This window comes from Anguilla rostrata, chromosome 13, assembly GCF_018555375.3.
Source record: "Anguilla rostrata isolate EN2019 chromosome 13, ASM1855537v3, whole genome shotgun sequence".
Lineage (NCBI taxonomy): Eukaryota > Metazoa > Chordata > Actinopteri > Anguilliformes > Anguillidae > Anguilla > Anguilla rostrata.
Genome location: NC_057945.1, coordinates 32809409 through 32827292, shown reverse-complemented (window position 1 = coordinate 32827292; position 17884 = coordinate 32809409). Strand labels below are relative to the sequence as shown.

The 17884-nt window shown below is 51.5% G+C and overlaps 1 protein-coding gene across 1 annotated transcript in view; it reads right to left on the bottom strand.

Moving 5' to 3' along the window:
- LOC135237923 (rootletin-like) overlaps positions 1-17884 on the bottom strand; it is a 29166-nt gene extending 11282 nt beyond the window's left edge. The window contains 28 exon segments of the mRNA XM_064305482.1: positions 1746-1921; positions 2477-2906; positions 3499-3666; positions 3917-4076; positions 4535-4773; positions 5202-5345; positions 5543-5691; positions 6133-6289; positions 6654-6823; positions 7160-7287; positions 7466-7659; positions 8043-8273; positions 8394-8540; positions 8877-9021; positions 9146-9325; positions 9813-9979; positions 10643-10876; positions 10986-11072; positions 11285-11375; positions 11677-11904; positions 12251-12357; positions 12491-12656; positions 12843-12940; positions 13286-13369; positions 14379-14570; positions 16086-16231; positions 16530-16656; positions 17517-17884. Coding sequence (XP_064161552.1) covers positions 1746-1921; positions 2477-2906; positions 3499-3666; positions 3917-4076; positions 4535-4773; positions 5202-5345; positions 5543-5691; positions 6133-6289; positions 6654-6823; positions 7160-7287; positions 7466-7659; positions 8043-8273; positions 8394-8540; positions 8877-9021; positions 9146-9325; positions 9813-9979; positions 10643-10876; positions 10986-11072; positions 11285-11375; positions 11677-11904; positions 12251-12357; positions 12491-12656; positions 12843-12940; positions 13286-13369; positions 14379-14570; positions 16086-16231; positions 16530-16656; positions 17517-17570 — 4599 coding nt within the window. The 5' untranslated portion in view covers positions 17571-17884.

The following is a 17884-nucleotide window of genomic DNA, read 5'->3' as shown; positions in this document are numbered from 1 at the left end:
GGTACTGTAATAGCTGGCAGCACGTCTCTCCAGGTCAGATCCTTCTGGAAAAAACATTTCATCCAAACCACAGGATGATGGTAAAACAAGATGAGAGTGTGTCCCTCTCTCACCCTGTCTCTCTGTGTGTTTTATGGTGTGTCTCTCCCTCACCCTGTCTCTCTGTGTGTTTTATGGTGTGTCCCTCTCTCACCCTGTCTCTCTGTGTGTTTTATGGTGTGTCCCTCGCTCACCCTGTCTCTCTGTGTTTTATGGTGTGTCCCTCTCTCACCCTGTCTCTCTGTGTGTTTTATGGTGTGGCCCTCTCTCCCCCTGTCTCTCTGTGTGTTTTATGGTGTGTCCCTCTCTCACCCTGTCTCTCTGTGTGTTTTATGGTGTGTACTCTCTCACCCTGTCTCTCTGTGTGTTTTATGGTGTGTACTCTCTCACCCTGTCTCTCTGTGTGTTTTATGGTGTGTCCCTCTCTCACCCTGTCTCTCTGTGTGTTTTATGGTGTGTCTCCTCAACCCTGTCTCTCTGTGTTTTTATGGTGTGTCCCCTCTCCCTGTCTCTCTGTGTGTTTTATGGTGTGTCCCTTCTCACCCTGTCTCTCGCGTGTTTCATGGTGTGTCCTCTCTCACCCTGTCTCTCTGTGTGTTTATGGTGTCCCTCGCTCAACCTGTCTCTCTGTGTGTTTTATGGTGAGTCCCTCTCACCCTGTCTCTCTGTGTGATTTATGGTGTGTCCCTCTCTCACCTGTCTCTGTGTTTTATGTGTGTCCTCTCTCACCCTGTCTCTCTGTGTGTTTTATGGTGTGTCCCTCTCTCACCCTGTCTCTGTGTTTATGGTGTGTCCCTCTCCACCTGCTCTTTGTGTGTTTTATGGTGTGTCCTCTCTCACTCTGTCTCTCTGTGTGTTTATGGTGTGTCCTCTCTCACCCTGTCTCTCTGTGTGTTTATGTGTGTACTCTCTCACCTGTCTCTCTGTGTTTTTATGGTGTGTACTCTCTCACCCTGTCTCTGTGTGTTTTATGGTGTGTCCCTCGCTCACCCTGTCTCTCTGAGTGTTTTATGGTGTGTACTCTCTCACCCTGTCTCTCTGTGTGTTTTATGGTGTGGCCCTCTCTCCCCCTGTCTCTCTGTGTGTTTTATGGTGTGTCCCTCTCTCACCCTGTCTCTCTGTGTGTTTTATGGTGTGTCCCTCTCTCACCCTGTCTCTCTGTGTGTTTTATGGTGTGTCCCTCGCTCACCCTGTCTCTCTGTATGTTTTATGGTGTGTCCCTCTCTCACCCTGTCTCTCTGTGTGTTTTATGGTGTGTCCCTCTCTCACCCTGTCTCTCTGTGTGTTTTATGGTGTGTCCCTCTCTCACCCTGTCTCTCTGTGTGTTTTATGGTGTGTCCCTCTCTCACCCTGTCTCTCTGTGTGTTTTATGGTGTGTCCCTCTCTCACCCTGTCTCTCTGTGTGTTTTATGGTGTGTCCCTCTCTCACCCTGTCTCTCTGTGTGTTTTATGGTGTGTCCCTCTCTCACCCTGTCTCTCTGTGTGTTTTATGGTGTGTCCCTCTCTCACCCTGTCTCTCTGTGTGTTTTATGGTGTGTACTCTCTCACCCTGTCTCTCTGCGTGTTTTATGGTGTCCCTCTCTCACCCTGTCTCTCTGTGTGTTTTATGGTGTGTCCCTCTCTCACCCTGTCTCTCTGTGTGTTTTATGGTGTGTCCCTCTCTCACCCTGTCTCTCTGTGTGTTTTATGGTGTGTCCCTCCCTCACCCTGTCTCTCTGTGTGTCTCTCAGCTCCTGCAGGAAGTCCCTCAGGCCACACCGCAGCGTTTCGGGGTCCAGCTCGGGCAGCGGGAGGGGGAGGGGGGCGTCGCCCCTCTCTGGGGAGACGGGTCGTGAACCTGCGCCCTTCTCTGAGGACCCACTTCCTCCCAAATCTTCCCAACCTGGAGATGAGACACGGGGCAAATTCTGGTTTGTCCATCTCAGAGTGACCGTCTCTGTGAGAATATGAAGAATATTTACACCTTCTAAGACATTCACAAATGTCAAAGTCAGGACCAAACAAGATCAAAATCTGTAGTCATACTAGAGGCTAGCAAATATATCTATGGTGCACTGTACATTGTCAAAACTTCTCAAAGGTAGGAACACTAACATGAAAAATGGGAATGACAAAACTCAAATGCAAATGGTCAAGACTTATCTGAGCTCATCAGAAACCGAAGACCAGTGCCTCATCATGAACACTTTTCATCAAAGAGTAATATTACGTATTAAAAGAGTATTATCATATTATGTGCTGCACGTTTTCACATTTTCTTCACGCAAATGTGCTTGTTCCATTAAAATGAAGGCACTCTGCTTTTATGAATACAGGCTAGGAGGAATAAATTCTGCGATGGATTTCATTCCTGCAAGTGGTTGACAGTGTATTACCAGGGTGACCCCTAGTGGTCAACCTTGGCTACAGCAGTTGCGCCACGCGGTCGCACGATCACCTTTGGAGGGGGAGATCGAGCGGCGCATGGGGGACAGGCTGCGGGGCCGCGAGACGGACAGGGGGCCCGGGGAGGTCCCGGCGGGGCTGCTCCCGCCCCCGCCCCGGCCCCGCCCGCCGGCGCCGATGCCCAGGGTGCGGGTGAGCGCCGACTGCAGGCTGCCCAGGCGGAACTCCAGCTCGCGCCGCTGGGCCTCGGCGCGGGCCAGCTCGGCCTCGGTGGCGGCCAGCTTGCCCTGCGCCTCGCTCAGCCGCAGGCCGGCCTGCGCCGCCTCGTCCTGCGCCGCCCGCGCCCGCAGCGCCAGGTTCCGCGCCTCGTCCTGCAGCTTCTTCTCGCAGCCGCGCGCCTCCTGCAGCTGCGCCGTCAGCTCCCGCTCGCACCCGCGCCAGCCCGACTCCGAGTCCGCCAGCCGCCGCTGCGCCGAGGAGAGCTGGGGAGGGGGGGGAGGGGGGGAGGAGAGAGTGAAGAGTGGGGGGGAGGGGGGGAGAAGAAGAACAGAGGGAGGGAGGAGAAGATAAGTGATGGAGGTTAGGGAGGACAGGAGAAATTCAGCTTCGTAAGCACGCTCCACCCAACGCCCTTCATTTTCTGTTCATAAATAATGTGGAGTCACAGACGAATGACAAAAAAACTAAATTAATAATGTTACTGCAAATGTTTTTATTCAGAAGAATAACAGAACTAGAGCAGAATAGAACAATAAGCTTCATGTCTGAAATACTGTTTTACTTCTCTTGATTCAGTAACTTCTCTGTTCACATCAGCTTTCCTTTCTTTCTAATGCCTCCCCTGCTTCATCCCTCTCTCACTATCACCTCATCTTACCTTCATATATTTCTCCATTTTGTGTTTTTTTGTTTATGGGTATTCCTTTTGGGAAGAGGGGGTTGTTTTTTTTTGTCTGCGTATAGCTATTTGCAAAGCTAGCTTTGTTTTTTCTGGGCTCTGTGAGTTTTCCATGAGGCCTCAGATCATACAGACTCTAGTAAAGGGGCCTTAGAGGTCACTAAAGGTCACCCCACCTCCTTCCTGAGGCTGCTCCTCCCCGTCTCCGCCTCGGCCAGCCTCTGCTTCAGAGCGAAGGCCTCCCTGGCCCGCTCCTCCTCCCTCTGCTCCTCCAGGGAGAGCCGGGCCTGCAGCTCCGCCACCTCCCTGCCCTTCTGCTCCTTCTCTCCCTCCAGCACCTTCAGCTGAGGGAGGAGGACAGGGAGAGAAAGCGCAAAAAACAGGGAAAAAAAGCATGTGATACAAAATGGCGGACATTCCCTTCACTTGTGCATTCCACCTAGTTTTTCCATCAAACCAGTCTGGTCATACATTTTACTGTTCTGTGGCCAGTGTCTCTGTGAACTGAGTATGTGGATTCTGGGATGAATCGTGCCAGGCGTTTCGCTCTGTTTTCTGCTAGTGTGGCCTGTCGTGCAGCTGCTCCTGTCTGACCTGTCTGCGCAGCTCCTGCAGCTCCCTGCGAGCCTCCAGCCGCGACCGCTCCACCTCCCGCAGGCAGCTGCGCAGCTCGGTCACCTCCCTCTGCGCAGACGCCAGGCTCTCCTCCAGCACGGCCAGCTTCTGCTCCTTCTCCTCAGACTGGCGCTTCACGCTGAGATGGAGGGAGGGGGGTAGAGAGAGAGAGAGAGAAAGGGGAGGAGAAAGAAGGGGAGAGAGCCCATTACTACTGTGCCTACTGGATGTGGTTGCTTCTGAACACCCATTCAAAAGTATCAAATGTATCAACTTCATCAAAATTATCAAGGGCAGATTTGTATACAAAAGTCCTCATTACTTAATTATATCCTGGGCAGCAGTGTAGACAATGGGTAAGGAACCGGGCTTGTAACCGAAAGGTCACCGGTTTGATTCCTGGGTAGGACACTGTTGTTGTACCCTTGAGTAAGGTACGTAACCTGAATTGTTTCAGTATATATCCAGTTGTATAAATTGATTCTGTGCTAAACGTTGTGTAAGTCGCTCTGGCTAACAGCGTCTGCTAAATGCCAGTAACGTAATGTGATGTGATGTGATATAATATCCAGATTGGTTCCAGCAGATCTGAACTACCTGATTCTCTCGCTCTCGGCTGCTCTCAGGGCCTCCCTGAGCTGCGTGTTTGATTGGCCGAGGGTCTCCTTCTCCTTGGTGACGTCTCCTAGCGCCCGGCGAAGCTCCAGGCTCTCTCGCCGCAGCCCCTCGCCGGCGTCCCGCGATTGGCACAGGCGCCTCTCCGCCTCCATCAGGTCCCGCCTCAGCGAATCCCGCGCCTCCTCGCTGGCCGAGAGGGCGCCCCTGCACTCCTCCAGCTGGGAGAGGAGGAGGAGCAGAATGAGGGGGGGAGAGGAGGCACAACCTCACACAGAAGACGTACGCAAAGTCATCTGCACTTCAGAGATCCAGCACAATGCAATGCTGCTAATGGCACTATCATATAGTTTCTTATTTACATCTGTTTGTGACATTCGCACATTTCAGATGATCTATTTCATACTGGCATTGTTGTTCTATGTTGCTGTCATACTGATATTTAAAGTACATTATATTCTTGAAAGTGCGAAGTCAGAGTAGCATCTACCTGCTGTTCTTCTATACTGTTTAAAATAGAATTTACGCCCAGTAGTGATGCAATACAAGCTGGTTGTTTGGATAAAGAAGATCGAACAGTATACTGGTATAACAAAATGTTTAAAAATCCTCACTGAAGTCCACTTCCCTCGCTCCCACTCACGCTCACCTCTTTGAGGGCAGTGTCTGCGTGCGTCTGCAGGTCTGCGCAGCTCTCCTGCAGCCGCTGCAGCTCCCGCTGGTATGAGCTCACTGCGTCCTGCAGCTGGGAGCGCAGCTCCTGCAGCTCTGTGTTCAGGTCCCCCACGATGGCCTGGGAGGGGGCGGGGTCGGGGCCAGAGAGGAGAGAGAGAGAGAGAGAGAGAGAGTTCAGTCTGTAGCCCCTATCACACATTGAGCCCATAACAGTGCCCATTCCTCCGCCATGGGTGGAAATAAAGGCCCCTTGCATTCACTAACGGCTGTGGCCAGTAGGGGGAGCCGTGGCGCATTAGCCGCGAGCGTGCTCACCCTCTCCTGCTCCTTGCAGTGCACGGCCTCTCTGCGCAAGCGGTCCAGCTCCAGGGCAGCCGCGCCGAGCTCCGCCTGCAGGGCGGACAGCTTCTCTGCAAGCACCGCCTTCTCCGTCTCCTTCAGAGACAGCGCCTGGGGTGGGGGTGGGGGTGGGGGTGGGGGGTGTGGGGAGACATGACTATGAAACTCCACTCTACAGTAACACATTTATAAACAGGGAAGACTCTACGTAAATGAAGACTGTTGGCGATCTTGTTTCTCTTTTCCTCATGGATACTGCAGTTTAAAGAAGGTATTTTAATACTGAACAGTCAATTTTTCCTTTTTTAGCTCCCCCCCTTCCCTCATTCCTGCTCTACATCCTATTATCCAAATTAGTATCACTTCAATTTTATGTTTTTTTTTTTCCTCAAAGAGGTCCTATGGAACAGAGCTCCAATCATGGGTGTACTGGAGAAATCTGCATGTGGACTGCAAATGCAGACCTGGGGAGATCGAGTTCGCTCCCTCGCTCCTCCTTCCCCCTTCCTGCCTCATTCCTTTCTAAACTCCCTCCCTCCCTCCCTTCCTCCCTGCGCTCGTCCCCTTCCTCGCCTGCAGAGGCATGTCCTCCTCTGCAGCACTCAGCTCCTCCCTCCACTCCTCCCGCTCTTTCTCCGCGGCCAGGTGGGCGTCCTCCGCCTGCAGCCTGAGCCTCCGCAGCGCCTCCTCCTGCTCTGCCTCCAGGCTCCTGCGCACGGCCTCCTGTCCCCGGGGGAAGCGCAGTCAGCACCGGGAGCAGGGGTGCGAAAGGGCGCACACCGCACTCCACTTCACCCCATCCTACCCACTTCAACCCAACTCCAGGCTTAAGCTCCTACCCACTTCAACTCATCTCCGGGTGTAAGCTCCTACACCTCCTAAGCATGACTTCCAACCAATCTCCGGGTGTGAAAGTATTTAGCTCTATCTAGCTCTTTGTTCACACATGTGTTTGTGAGCGAGTGTGTGTGTTTGTGTTTGTGACGGTGTGTGTGTTTGTGTGCGTGAGGGCCTGTGTGTGTGTGTGTGTGTGAGAGAGTGCGTGTGTATGCGTCTGTGTGTGGTTGTTTGTATGACACTTCCCAACCTTCTCAGCAGCCAGCCTCTCTGTCTCCTCCTGGTGGTCGGCGATGGCCTTGCGCAGGGCCTGCTGTGCCTCCTGCTGAGCCAGAGCCAGGGCCTGGGCCAGGGCCCCGCGCTCCCGCTCGCTGTGCGCCACGGCCGCCTCTCCGTCCGCTCGCACCCGCTTCAGCTCGGCTGCACGGGGGCGGAGGGGCAGGGTTAATATGGGGGTGGGGGGTGGGGGGGTGGAGCAGACAATCTACAACCAGCACCCAACATGAAACTAATCAACAAAGAGTACATCACGAGAACAACTAATAAATTACTCCATTTTCACAAGTAGGTAAATGATAATGAAATTATCCAAATTTAATCTCTCTCTGGCACCAGTAACTTGTACTGGATCAGCTAAAAAAAAAACTGAATTTTTAGTCCAAGCATTAGGGGGCTAAAAAAGGTCAGTGGGACCTTTTGGGACAGAGTACCTGCACCCCCCTCTCTGTCCCCCTCCTCCTCGCACCCCACGCTCACCGTTGGCGGTCTCCCTGCTCAGACGCAGGGCCTGGTTCTCAGACTCCAGCTGCTCTCTGCGCGACTCCGTCTGCGCCAGCTGCTGCTGCACCTCAAACAGGCTGGTCTCCAGGGCCTCCCTCTCCGACCTGCAGGGCCCCACCAGGGAAAAAGACTCCTGTTGTATTTGCATTCATTACACCTTATACTTCAAATGACCTTTTCCCAACAACGGATAAGGTCACTTCGGAATTTTTCTTGAAATAACTGTAAAACGTCTTCAAAATTTATCCTGTTTCAAAAAAATATATACGCTTGTCGACTTACCTGAATGCAGCCAGCTCCTCTGTGAGCGTGGCATTGTCCCTCTCAGACGCGGTGAGCTGTACGATAAGCCCCGCCCTCTCCCGGGCCAGCTCCCCCCGACTCCGCCCTGCCTCCTCCAGGGCCACGCCCTGTCGCTGTCCCTCGCCCCGGGCCATGCCCAGCTCCGCCCCCAGAGCGCTCACCTCCCCACACAACTGAGAAGGTCAAGAGTGCAGGTGTACGTAAGTGAGCATTATTACAAAGGGTCAAATAATGGTAGCATACATCACAATAGCACGCAGTTTAAACCTTCAGTTCACAAATACATGATTAGAATGTTCTTAACTGAAGATTCTAATACTGATCACTACTGGTAATAGGAAGCAAGGGAGTCCTAGAACACTGATGTACAATTTTGAAAAAACATTCCCAAAAATTCCCTGCTCTTCAAAGGGTTAACTGCCTGTGATGAGTCTGAGCGAGCCTCAATATTTTCTCAACAAAAGTCTCTCAGGGATACAATACAATAATGTCCATACGGACACTGGGGAGCATCACAGAATGGTCACAGAATGGCACAGAGGAGGCGGGGCTCCACCTGTGTGACTTTGTCCTGCAGCTTGGCCCTGTCCGCCCTGATTGTCTGAAGCTCCGTCTCCAGGCTCGCTCTCCCGAGCTCCGCCTCCTGAAGCGATTGGTGGAGAGCGAGGCGGGCGGAGTCCAGCTCCAGCCTCTCCTGCTCCAGGCGCACCAGCTCATCTCTGACGGTCTGCTTGTCCTGCTCAGCCTCCCTCTTCTGGGCCAGGAGCAGCCCCTTCTCCTCCTCCAGCTGAGAGAGAGAGAGAGAGAGAGAGAGAGAGAGAGAAAATGCCAATGGGAAAAGGCAGGCGTGATAAAAATGTGGACGTGGGTGTCGTGGACGAGCCGTCCCGCGGGTTCTCGTTCCCACCTGGATGATGATGTTGTGCAGGTCGGACTTGTCCTGGGCCAGGCTCTCGTTCAGGCTGCCCATCTTGGCCAGAGAGTCCCGGAGCGCGGCCTCCTCTGAGCGCAGCTTGTTCAGCAGGAGGGAGAGCTCGCTGTTGCTGGACTCGGCCTGCAGGAGGAAGGAGGGAAAAGACGGCACATCTTCAATTACAGTGGCGGCCATTTTGCGTCGTACACCACAGAGGACTAGAAGGACACACAGGGGGAGCAGGAAGAGAAGTTCTGAGCTTAAAATCCATGAAAAATGGAAACAAAACTGTGAAGAAAAAGGTGACGATTCACTATAAAACTCTTTCATGATAACGGAAAGATTGGCAATGAGGAATTAACAGACAGAAGCAGGTAGATTACAAATGAAGCAGAAATCCTGAGACAGACTGATAGACAGAAAGACAGACACAGACGATGGGAAAGTGAAAGAGTCAGTATCCAAAGTTAGAGTTACCCTGGCCAGGGCCTCAGCCAGCTGAGCCTTCTCTCCCTCCAGCACCTGCCTCTCCACCGCCTCCTGGTGGTGAGTCTCCCTCACTGCGGAGAGCTCGCTGCGCTGCGTGGAGGCCCGAGTCTCGCTCTGCTCCCACTGCTTCTGACTGCGCGGGAAAGGCAGGGGGGCAAGGCGGTCAGGAGGGGGCGCTAACGTTTCATTAAAAAGCTTGACTCTCTCTAACCCCCTCAAATCTCTCACCCCGCCCCCCACCGCCCCTCGTACCTTACCGCTCCGTCTCGGCCTTCGCCCGGTCCCTCTCCTGCGCGGCTCCCTCCTTCTCCTCCCGCTCGTGGTCCCGCTCCCTCTGCGCGGCGGCCACCGTCAGCTGCAGCTTCTCGCAGTCCAGCTGCAGCGTCTGCGCCCTCGACTGCGCAGCCTGCACGGCCTTCTCCAGGCCGACCTTCTCACTGGGAGAAGGAGGGAGGAGAAGGAAAGAGGGGAGGGAGAGGGAGAGAACAAAGAAAAAGAAAGAAGAGAACATATATGGAAATTAAAATACTGCGGAAGTTTAATACGAGTTTATGTGTTTGCTGATATGTTATGCGTAACTTAGTGAAAAGAGAAAGAACAGAGAAAACACTGTCCATGACTACACCTATGTTTTTACCTATAAGCAAAACATACGTGGTTTAACCACCTGCGCTAACCACACCCTGTTAAACTGTCTGCAGCCATCTTCGTTTTCTACCATCACAGCTCAGGAGGTTTTTTGTTCACACACGCAGAAGTACTATAACGAGTTGCATTGCCTCCACCTCAAGATGTTGTGCACTCCTATTAGAGGCTCTTCCATGCCTGTGTATAGAGCTTTACAGCCTAAACAGAATGCTCATTACAATGCCCTAAATCCGGCTTGGATTCCTCATGTCACAGCCCTTCCTGTCTCACCGGCACGCTCCCTTCCCTGCCGAGCGGTCTCTCTCCCTCAGCGCCGTCTCCCGCTGCCTCTGCGCATCCTCCCTCTCGCCCTGCAGGTCCTGACCGCGCAGCTCGCTCCGCCGCCCGTCCTCTCGCCTCAGCGCCTCCGCTGCTGCCTACTGCGCAACAGCGCCCCGCATCTCCTGAGGTCGGCAGAGTGACAGGGGTGAGTAAATGGTAAATGGTAAATGGACTGCTTTATATAGCGCTTTTATCCAAGCCCTTTCAATGATGCCTCTCTTCGCCAGAGCAGTTGGGGTAGGTGTCTTGCTCAAGGACATTTGCGCAACCAGGCGGGTTAACGCCCCACGACGGACAACGTCTCCTCTGAGCTAGTCGGCACAGGACTGGGTGGTATTTATGACAGTCTGCTGAACGTGTTTGTTCAACACTGCATGATATTACTTATCTTAGCAGATGCACATGAAACCCTGGTAACCATAGAAACCATAGTATGCCTCACTGGCTGACCGCAGTAAAACATCAGGGGAGAATGGCCATTGGTGTGATTATGAATGGTGCCTTCTTACCTGTGTTTATACCCACATATACAGGCAGGTGTTTTCCATTACTTTTCATTACAATAAATTGGCAGACACTCTTATGCAGAGTGATGAACAGTAGTGGAGAACACCAGTGTTTGTGTGAGCATTTTAAAGTTATGCTGCTAGTTCAGGGAGCCCTAGCGCCTAAGCTAGCTGCCCTGAGGACCTGGCTTCTCTCAGTTCCAGAAAAGCATCACAGCTGTGCTGTTCTGCGCAGTTCTGCGCAGCCAGGCTACGAAACACAGGCAGACGGAGGCCTACCTGCAGCTGCAGCTGCCTGCTGCTCACCACAGCCCTCAGGGCGGACAGGCTGCCGTCCGGCAGGGAGAGGGGCAGCGAGCGGCGGGGGGAGGAGGAGCGGCGCGGGGAGTTCGAGCGGGCGGAGGAGGCGGCGGCCTGGAGCAGGGGCAGCAGGGACGCCCCCGCGCCCTCCTGCTCGCCCTCCGAGGACGAAGAGGGGGCGGCGAGGCCGGAGTCGCCGTCCGCCAGCACGGCCTGTGAGCGGAGAGAGGGGGACGTCAGAGGGTCACATGACTGCCTGACACAGCGAGGCAGAGACAGCCGCTCGCTAAAACAGAAAAGCGTTTTCGAGCGGGTGCGTTACCTGGGCTATGTCCCTGAGCGTGTGCAGAAGGGTCTCGCTGTGCGCTCTGAGAGACTGGAGCTCCGCCTCCCCGTCTCCTGTCTGCTCCTGTGGGTGGAGACAAACCAGTTAATGCATTCAGTGATGTTAATGAATTATTACTGACATTGGCTCACTATAATAACACAACTGAGGTATAAAGGCCAAGCGCTCCCTGGGTCATCCGGCAGGGAGGGGGCTGGAGGCCCCACGAATCTCTGCCCTCAGCTACAGACAGAAGGGAGCAAAGCGGCCAAAGGGGAGCAACCTGAGTCCCTCACCTCCAGTTTCTGGGAGAGAGACGCTGTGATTCTCTCCTTCTCCTCGCTCTGGGACTTCAGCCTCTCGGACTCCCGCACTGCGTCTGCGAGCCTGGAGATACACAGGGACGCAGAGCTGGTGAAGCGACGGGCAGAACGGCTGGGGACGGCGGTGCTTCCTGCAGCCGCGCTACACAGTGCTGCTGCACTCAGGGGCCCCACCAGGGATTTAGGGCCCCGTGAAAAGATCTCACGTTGGGCCCCCTCAACCCCAGACAATCCTGTTCTAGTATTTTTTGAGGGCCCCTGTAGGTCAGGGCCCTTGGAATCGTCCTAACCCCCCCCCCCCCCCCCCACCCCCCTTACGGCGCCCCAGGCTGCGTGTACCCCGTTTTTTTCTCGGGCGTTCTGACCTGGTGGTGAGCTCGGCTCTCTCGGCGTCGTACTTGGCCTGGAGGGCCATCATCTCGCCGACCCGCTCCCGCAGCTGCTGCTCCAGCTGCGCGCGCTGCGCAGACTCCCGCTCCAGCGCCAGGGCCGCGCCCCCCTCCCGGCTGCGCAGGCTGGCGGCCGCGCCCGCGCATGACGACTGCGTGGCGTGGGACACCCGCGCCATTTCGTTGCGCATGTCAGAGAGGTCCCTGAGCGAGGGAAGAGAGAGAGAAACACGCTGATGAGGAGGCAGTTAACATTCAGACCTTCTCCTGCTGAGCACACACACTAGCTGATAGGCTATGGGTAATGTTGGTATAAGGGTAATCACTGACCCTATTATATGGAGATCTATCATGGGCTTTTAAAGACTTTCACAAAGACTGTCGTGTTTGTATTTGCTTTATGCGGATGGGTAGAAAGCACAGAGGATAACAGGGAAGGGATCACAGCTCAGACGGTGGCAGGGGGTCAAGCCCCCACCCGCATGGGGGGAGTTTTATACGGAGCAGGAGTGAGACATGGCGCTGAGGTGACGAAGTTCATAATACTAGCCTCTCGGTGGCGCTCTTGAGCTCACAGACGTGTCTTCTGAAGCCAACCACTTGTCGCCAAAGCGTCAGCAGCCGGCTATGTTCACTGCTGAAGTAACTGTGGAAAGACTAGGGGGGCGAGGGGGAGGGCATTGTGTTAGGATATTGCTGCAAATACAATACATTGTATACAATCACGTCAATCAAAAAAACATCTGAATCTGAATCTGATATGAAGGTGATGTCTAAACCCAAGCCACACCTCCTCCTCTCTCCTCCAGTCAGATTCCCTCTGCTCCAGCTCCTCTCTGGCTTTGGTCCAATCGGCGGTGAGCCTGCGTATGTCCTGGCTGAGCGCCTGGTTGGCTAGCCCCGCCTGCTCCAGCTGCTCCCTCAGCATTGCATTCACAGCAGACAGGCTGCTGCTCCTGGACCAGCAAGAGAAGCAGATTTGAAAAACAACATTCTCACCCTGCAGCCATCTTGGCTCCCAATGGATACGCTTGCTAGCGCTTGCACGCAGGTGAAACCCTAAAATGTGACCAGAACACCAAAGTTCAATCCTGCAATCAAATCATCATCCATTTTAGTTACATGACGTATTTTCCCCTTACCTCTGTTGCTCCTCCTCCAATCGGATCAGTGCGTTCTCCAGGTCGCTACTGGCTTCCTCGTCCTGTTGGAGACTACCGCCAGACACATCACACCTGCCCTACAGAGAGACTCCGGTCCATCAGCATACAACTCAAATGCAGTTTGTGAAAGGTGCAGATAAAGCATGTTACCGTGTAGCAGGTACTACTTCTTGGTCACCCTGTTACTGGTGCTAATACAATTCCCGTACTGCTACTCTCAAAAAATTATTAAAGCCATTTACTTAGACACTTTTGTGGGTAGCATTTAACTCCTGAAACACATATGAAAACAATTAAGATTTCTTTGATAATTATTTGTTAATATTTTCATTATGTTGTGTCAGTTGGACAGTGCAGGCATACAGGCAGTGGTACAGTGGAGTTATGCAGTAAGAGACCTGTTGCTGTGCGCTTGCACTTACACTCAGTTTGTGGTGCTCCAGCTCAGAGGACTTGTCCATCAGACTCTGCTCCAAATCTCCACACTTCTTCTTGTACTGTAGCACCTGTGTATGACCGTGAAAGACAAAGAGAGACAGAAAGAACTACGGCCGGTGGCTAAAATATGGATTGTTGAGATTGGCATTAATGAGTTGTTCGCCCTCCATATTTCCAGCAATAGACAAGGGCGTTTTCCTTTTTCAAGGTTAATCTTTTCCTAAGTATCTCTGCGTGTACTCAAATCTGTCCTATCAAATGGCATGAAAACAAATCAGCAGTGACAGTTTCTGTGCTAACCAATCAGAATTAAGCAGGCTAACCAAACCACATGATGTGTGTTTTAAGTATTTTTTTTAATTCCAGTTTTGGAATGGCAACAGTTGGAGAAGCCAGCTGGGCATTTCCTTAGGGACTGTATACCCCAGTGAAGGTACCTTAGACTGGGCATTTCCTTAGGGACTGCAGACCCCAGTTAAGGTACCTAGACTGGGCATTTCCTTAGGGACTGTATACCCCAGTGAAGGTACCTTAGACTGGGCATTTCCTTAGGGACTGCAGACCCCAGTGAAGGTACCTTAGACTGGGCATTTCCTTAGGGACTGCAGACCCCAGTGAAGGTACCTTAGACTGGGCATTTCCTTAGGGACAGCAGACCCCAGTTAAGGTACCTTAGACTGGGCATTTCCTTAGGGACTGCATACCCCTGTGAAGGTACCGTAGACTGGGCATTTCCTTAGGGACTGCAGCCACCAGTGAAGGTACCTTAGACTGGGCATTTCCTTAGGGACTGCATACCCCAGTGAAGGTACCTTAGACTGGGCATTTCCTTAGGGACTGCATACCCCAGTGAAGGTACCTTAGACTGGGCATTTCCTTAGGGACTGCAGACCCCAGTGAAGGTACCTTAGACTGGGCATTTCCTTAGGGACTGCAGCCCCCAGTGAAGGTACCTTAGACTGGGCATTTCCTTAGGGACTGCATACCCCAGTGAAGGTACCTTAGACTGACTTTCCTTAGGACTGCGCCAGTGAAGTACCTTAGACTGGCATTTCTAGGACTGCATACCATAGGTACCTTAGACTGTAGCTTCTGGACGAGCTGAGCCTGTCTCTGCTGGCCCTCCTGGTAAGCGGTGAGCTTTCGCTTGTAGGCTGCCTGCTCCTCGTCCAGGCGTCTGCGCAGATCCACGTTCTGCTGCGCCAGGCTGCGCGATTCCGGCGAGTCGTGCTCCATCTCTCCTGTCTCCAAGCGCAGCGCCTGCTCCAGCTGCGCAGACATCACCCAACAACGAGAATGTTTACCACGGAATGGTTACCATGAAGAACAATGTGGTGACCAGTCGCTTCTCCAGACATGCCATTTGCATCAAATACTGCGTAAATACACTTTTAAAAACAATTTAGACCCAAATATTTATCTTAATTGACAAGTGATAAGAGGATTCTTATTGTATGAAGACAAAATATTATTGACTGCTAATAATAGCTTCATGCTTTGGGAATATTGAGATGCAAATATCAGGAGTCATGCATATAGTTCGCAATCCTCTGTATAATTTTAAATCCAAAGCATTGTGACCCAGAGGATTAGGTACACCTAGAGTGCTGCAAAGTCTGCACAGAACTCTGCATGAGACTGCAGTGCTGCTCTGCTGAGATCATGGAGCTACAGGTAACGCAGGTGACAAGTGGGTTCTATGCAGCACTGAACCCCTCAAATGGGCCTGCGCAGATTAGCACAATTCAGGGTTACAGTTATAATTGATACTATAAATACAGCAACTATCAGTATTCATCTGGCCATTATTTGATATGTTTCCAAATCAGCTCAGTCAGAACTAATTTCAAACCAAAACCTTTAATCAAAGAGGTTTTACAAAAGGGCATTCATTTAATGGAATGCCTGAAATGGACAGCCCTCCAGGAGGGATCCAAGCCATCTCTATGGTGACTGCCACACTTCCCTGATAAACAAACCTGCTTCTATGGCAACCCCATAAGGACCACAGGAAGGCTGCCCTTTGAAATGCCTGTCAACCATTCACATTCTCCTTAAGGTGACAATATCATGAAATAAAATATTTCCATTTTCATAACACAAATTCAACTAAATTAAAAAACTAAATATATATAATGTTTTTCACTTCTATGTGAAGCTGTACAGATGAAGTCCAAATATAATTCTAGAATTTTACTGTTTAGACATAAGAATAGTACTGTAGGAAAACGGAATTTTCCATAATAAAAAAAAATGTAATCTCTAATGAATTATCAGCTGAACCGCTACATAACCAAGGATAACTCCCCATTTTTCTTTCCGCTAATCCATAGCCTCCCATTTTCCATACAATGTCCCTTCCCCAACCTCAGCGCTCCATTCAAGCTCTTGTTTACGGTCACCAGGGGTGACAACCGCCATAGCAACCTGCCACTTCACTTCATTCTTGCCCCGGTCGTCAAGGAGACCACCCAAACTCTCTCTCTCCAATAAAAGGGAAAGAAAGATACGGGGTAATGTGCATTGGTATTCCTTCAGTCCTTTTCTCAATTATATCCAAAACAACCTTTCTGAATTCCAGTCTCCTTAGTCCTCTATCCAAAGACTACATCCCATGTCTGACACACACAAACACACGCACACACATAAGCGGCCCAATGGCCAGAGCATTTTATCATAATATATAAAAACATTTTATTTTAATAGCTGAATATGCAATAGCCAATTAAATCATTTTAAATATGTCCAGATGAAACGCAGACCCCGCCCCCCCGCGGCTCTCACCCTCTCGCTGATGGCGCTGTACTTGATGGCCAGCTCGTCGCGGTCCGCTCGGCTGTGCGCCAGCAGGTCTTCCAGCCGCGCCAGCTCCCCCTGCAGCACCCTGTTCTCCTCCTGGAGCGACAGGACTGAGGACATGGTGCCTGTGGCTGGGAGAGAGAGAGCGAGAGAGAGAGAGGGATGAGGTGTGTAGGTGTGTGTGTGTGAGTGCGTGTGTGTGTGCCTGTGTACGTGCGTGCATGTGTGTGTGTAGGTAGGTGTGTGTGTGTGTGTGTGTGTGTGTGTGAGTGTGTGCATGCACGCGCATGCGTTTTGTATTTCAGCGTGACAATTGTTTAACAAGGATTTGCTGAATTTCAGAGTGCATAAGTGGTGCCTACAGAAGTGCTGAGTGTGTGCACTGGGCACTCTGAGTTTGATTATGTACACTGTAGCTGAGCCACTCACTGCTGTCACTGAGGTTCTTAGTAACGATCTCTCTGATTCGCGCCGGCAGGCAGGTTGGCGGGCCGTCGTGGGTCGGACTCCTCACCGTCAGTCGCTTCTCCTCCGACAGCACGCTCTCCTCCAACCTCTAGGAGAGGGACAGATGGACAGAGTGACAGGGGGTGAGACAACAGGGTGGAGAGAGGCAGGAGGAGGGCCAGGTGATGCTATTTTAGAAACACACCTAATATCAAGCAAACAGTGAAGCTTCACTTCACTGATGCAATTAGTTCATAAATTTGGATTACACAATATTATCTACGGATTCAACATAACATTCACTGGAATTCTTTCAGCTTATAAAAACAAATGCTATTTTTTTAATGTATCTTTTTCAATAAGCTTTTCGTTTCCAGATGAACCTGAACAATATTTCTCAAGAATGACTTGAATTGACAGAAGAGTCAGGGGAATGTGCCCCATCCTCTCTTTTAAGAATTCTGGATTCTGTGCGATGACAACCACGTTCCTTTTTCAAGCCCTGCCACGCAGTATCTTATACACTCATGCGGTGAGTATAAGATCCCGAGGCCCGTGCGGTTGGAACAGGTGGTGTCTCAGCAGTGACTTGGGTCGGCCGCGGAGATGTACGGTTTTATAACGGAACACAGCCGTGATTTGTACTCAGTCACCCTGGGATGTACCCACAGTGCTGGCACACACGGTGAATCCGACCGCAGAGGTAAACAAACACACACAGAATTTGCACACAGCCACATTTTGAATACATGCAAAATTACAATACACATTAAATAATACCTAAGCTTTAAAGGCAGAATTCCACGGGTGCACTGCACAATTGAACAAACAAACTTGAAGCAAAGCTCAAAGTTTCAGGAAAAAAGTACTGCAGGAAAATGTGAAGAATATTATAGAGCCTATATATTTAATTAAATTCTGTTTTCACATTCTTAGACTATTGATCATAACATTATGTGACTTTATCACCTGTATCACCGCCTCCAGCTTTGATTCCGCGTTAGGATTTTCCAAGTCGCTCATTGAGGACCGAGTTTTAGACCTGAAGCTACTTTTGAAGCTGTATGCTTTTGATTTACTTGCAGAATCCGCTGTTGTCGTGTCGTCTCCCGTCCTCGAAATTGTAACCTCAACTGTTCAAATATCCCTAGCTGTTTAGCTAGATCAGAAAAAATGAACAAATGCAATGAAATCCGGAAACTGTAGCGTGTGAAACGCAAATCCAAGCGCGATTATCTTGCTGGGAGAAAGTATGCGCTTTTGGTAAACGAACAATTTATTACGCGCGAGCCACAGGTGTCCGATTCCCTTCCTTCCCTTGGAAAGAAAGGGAAGGA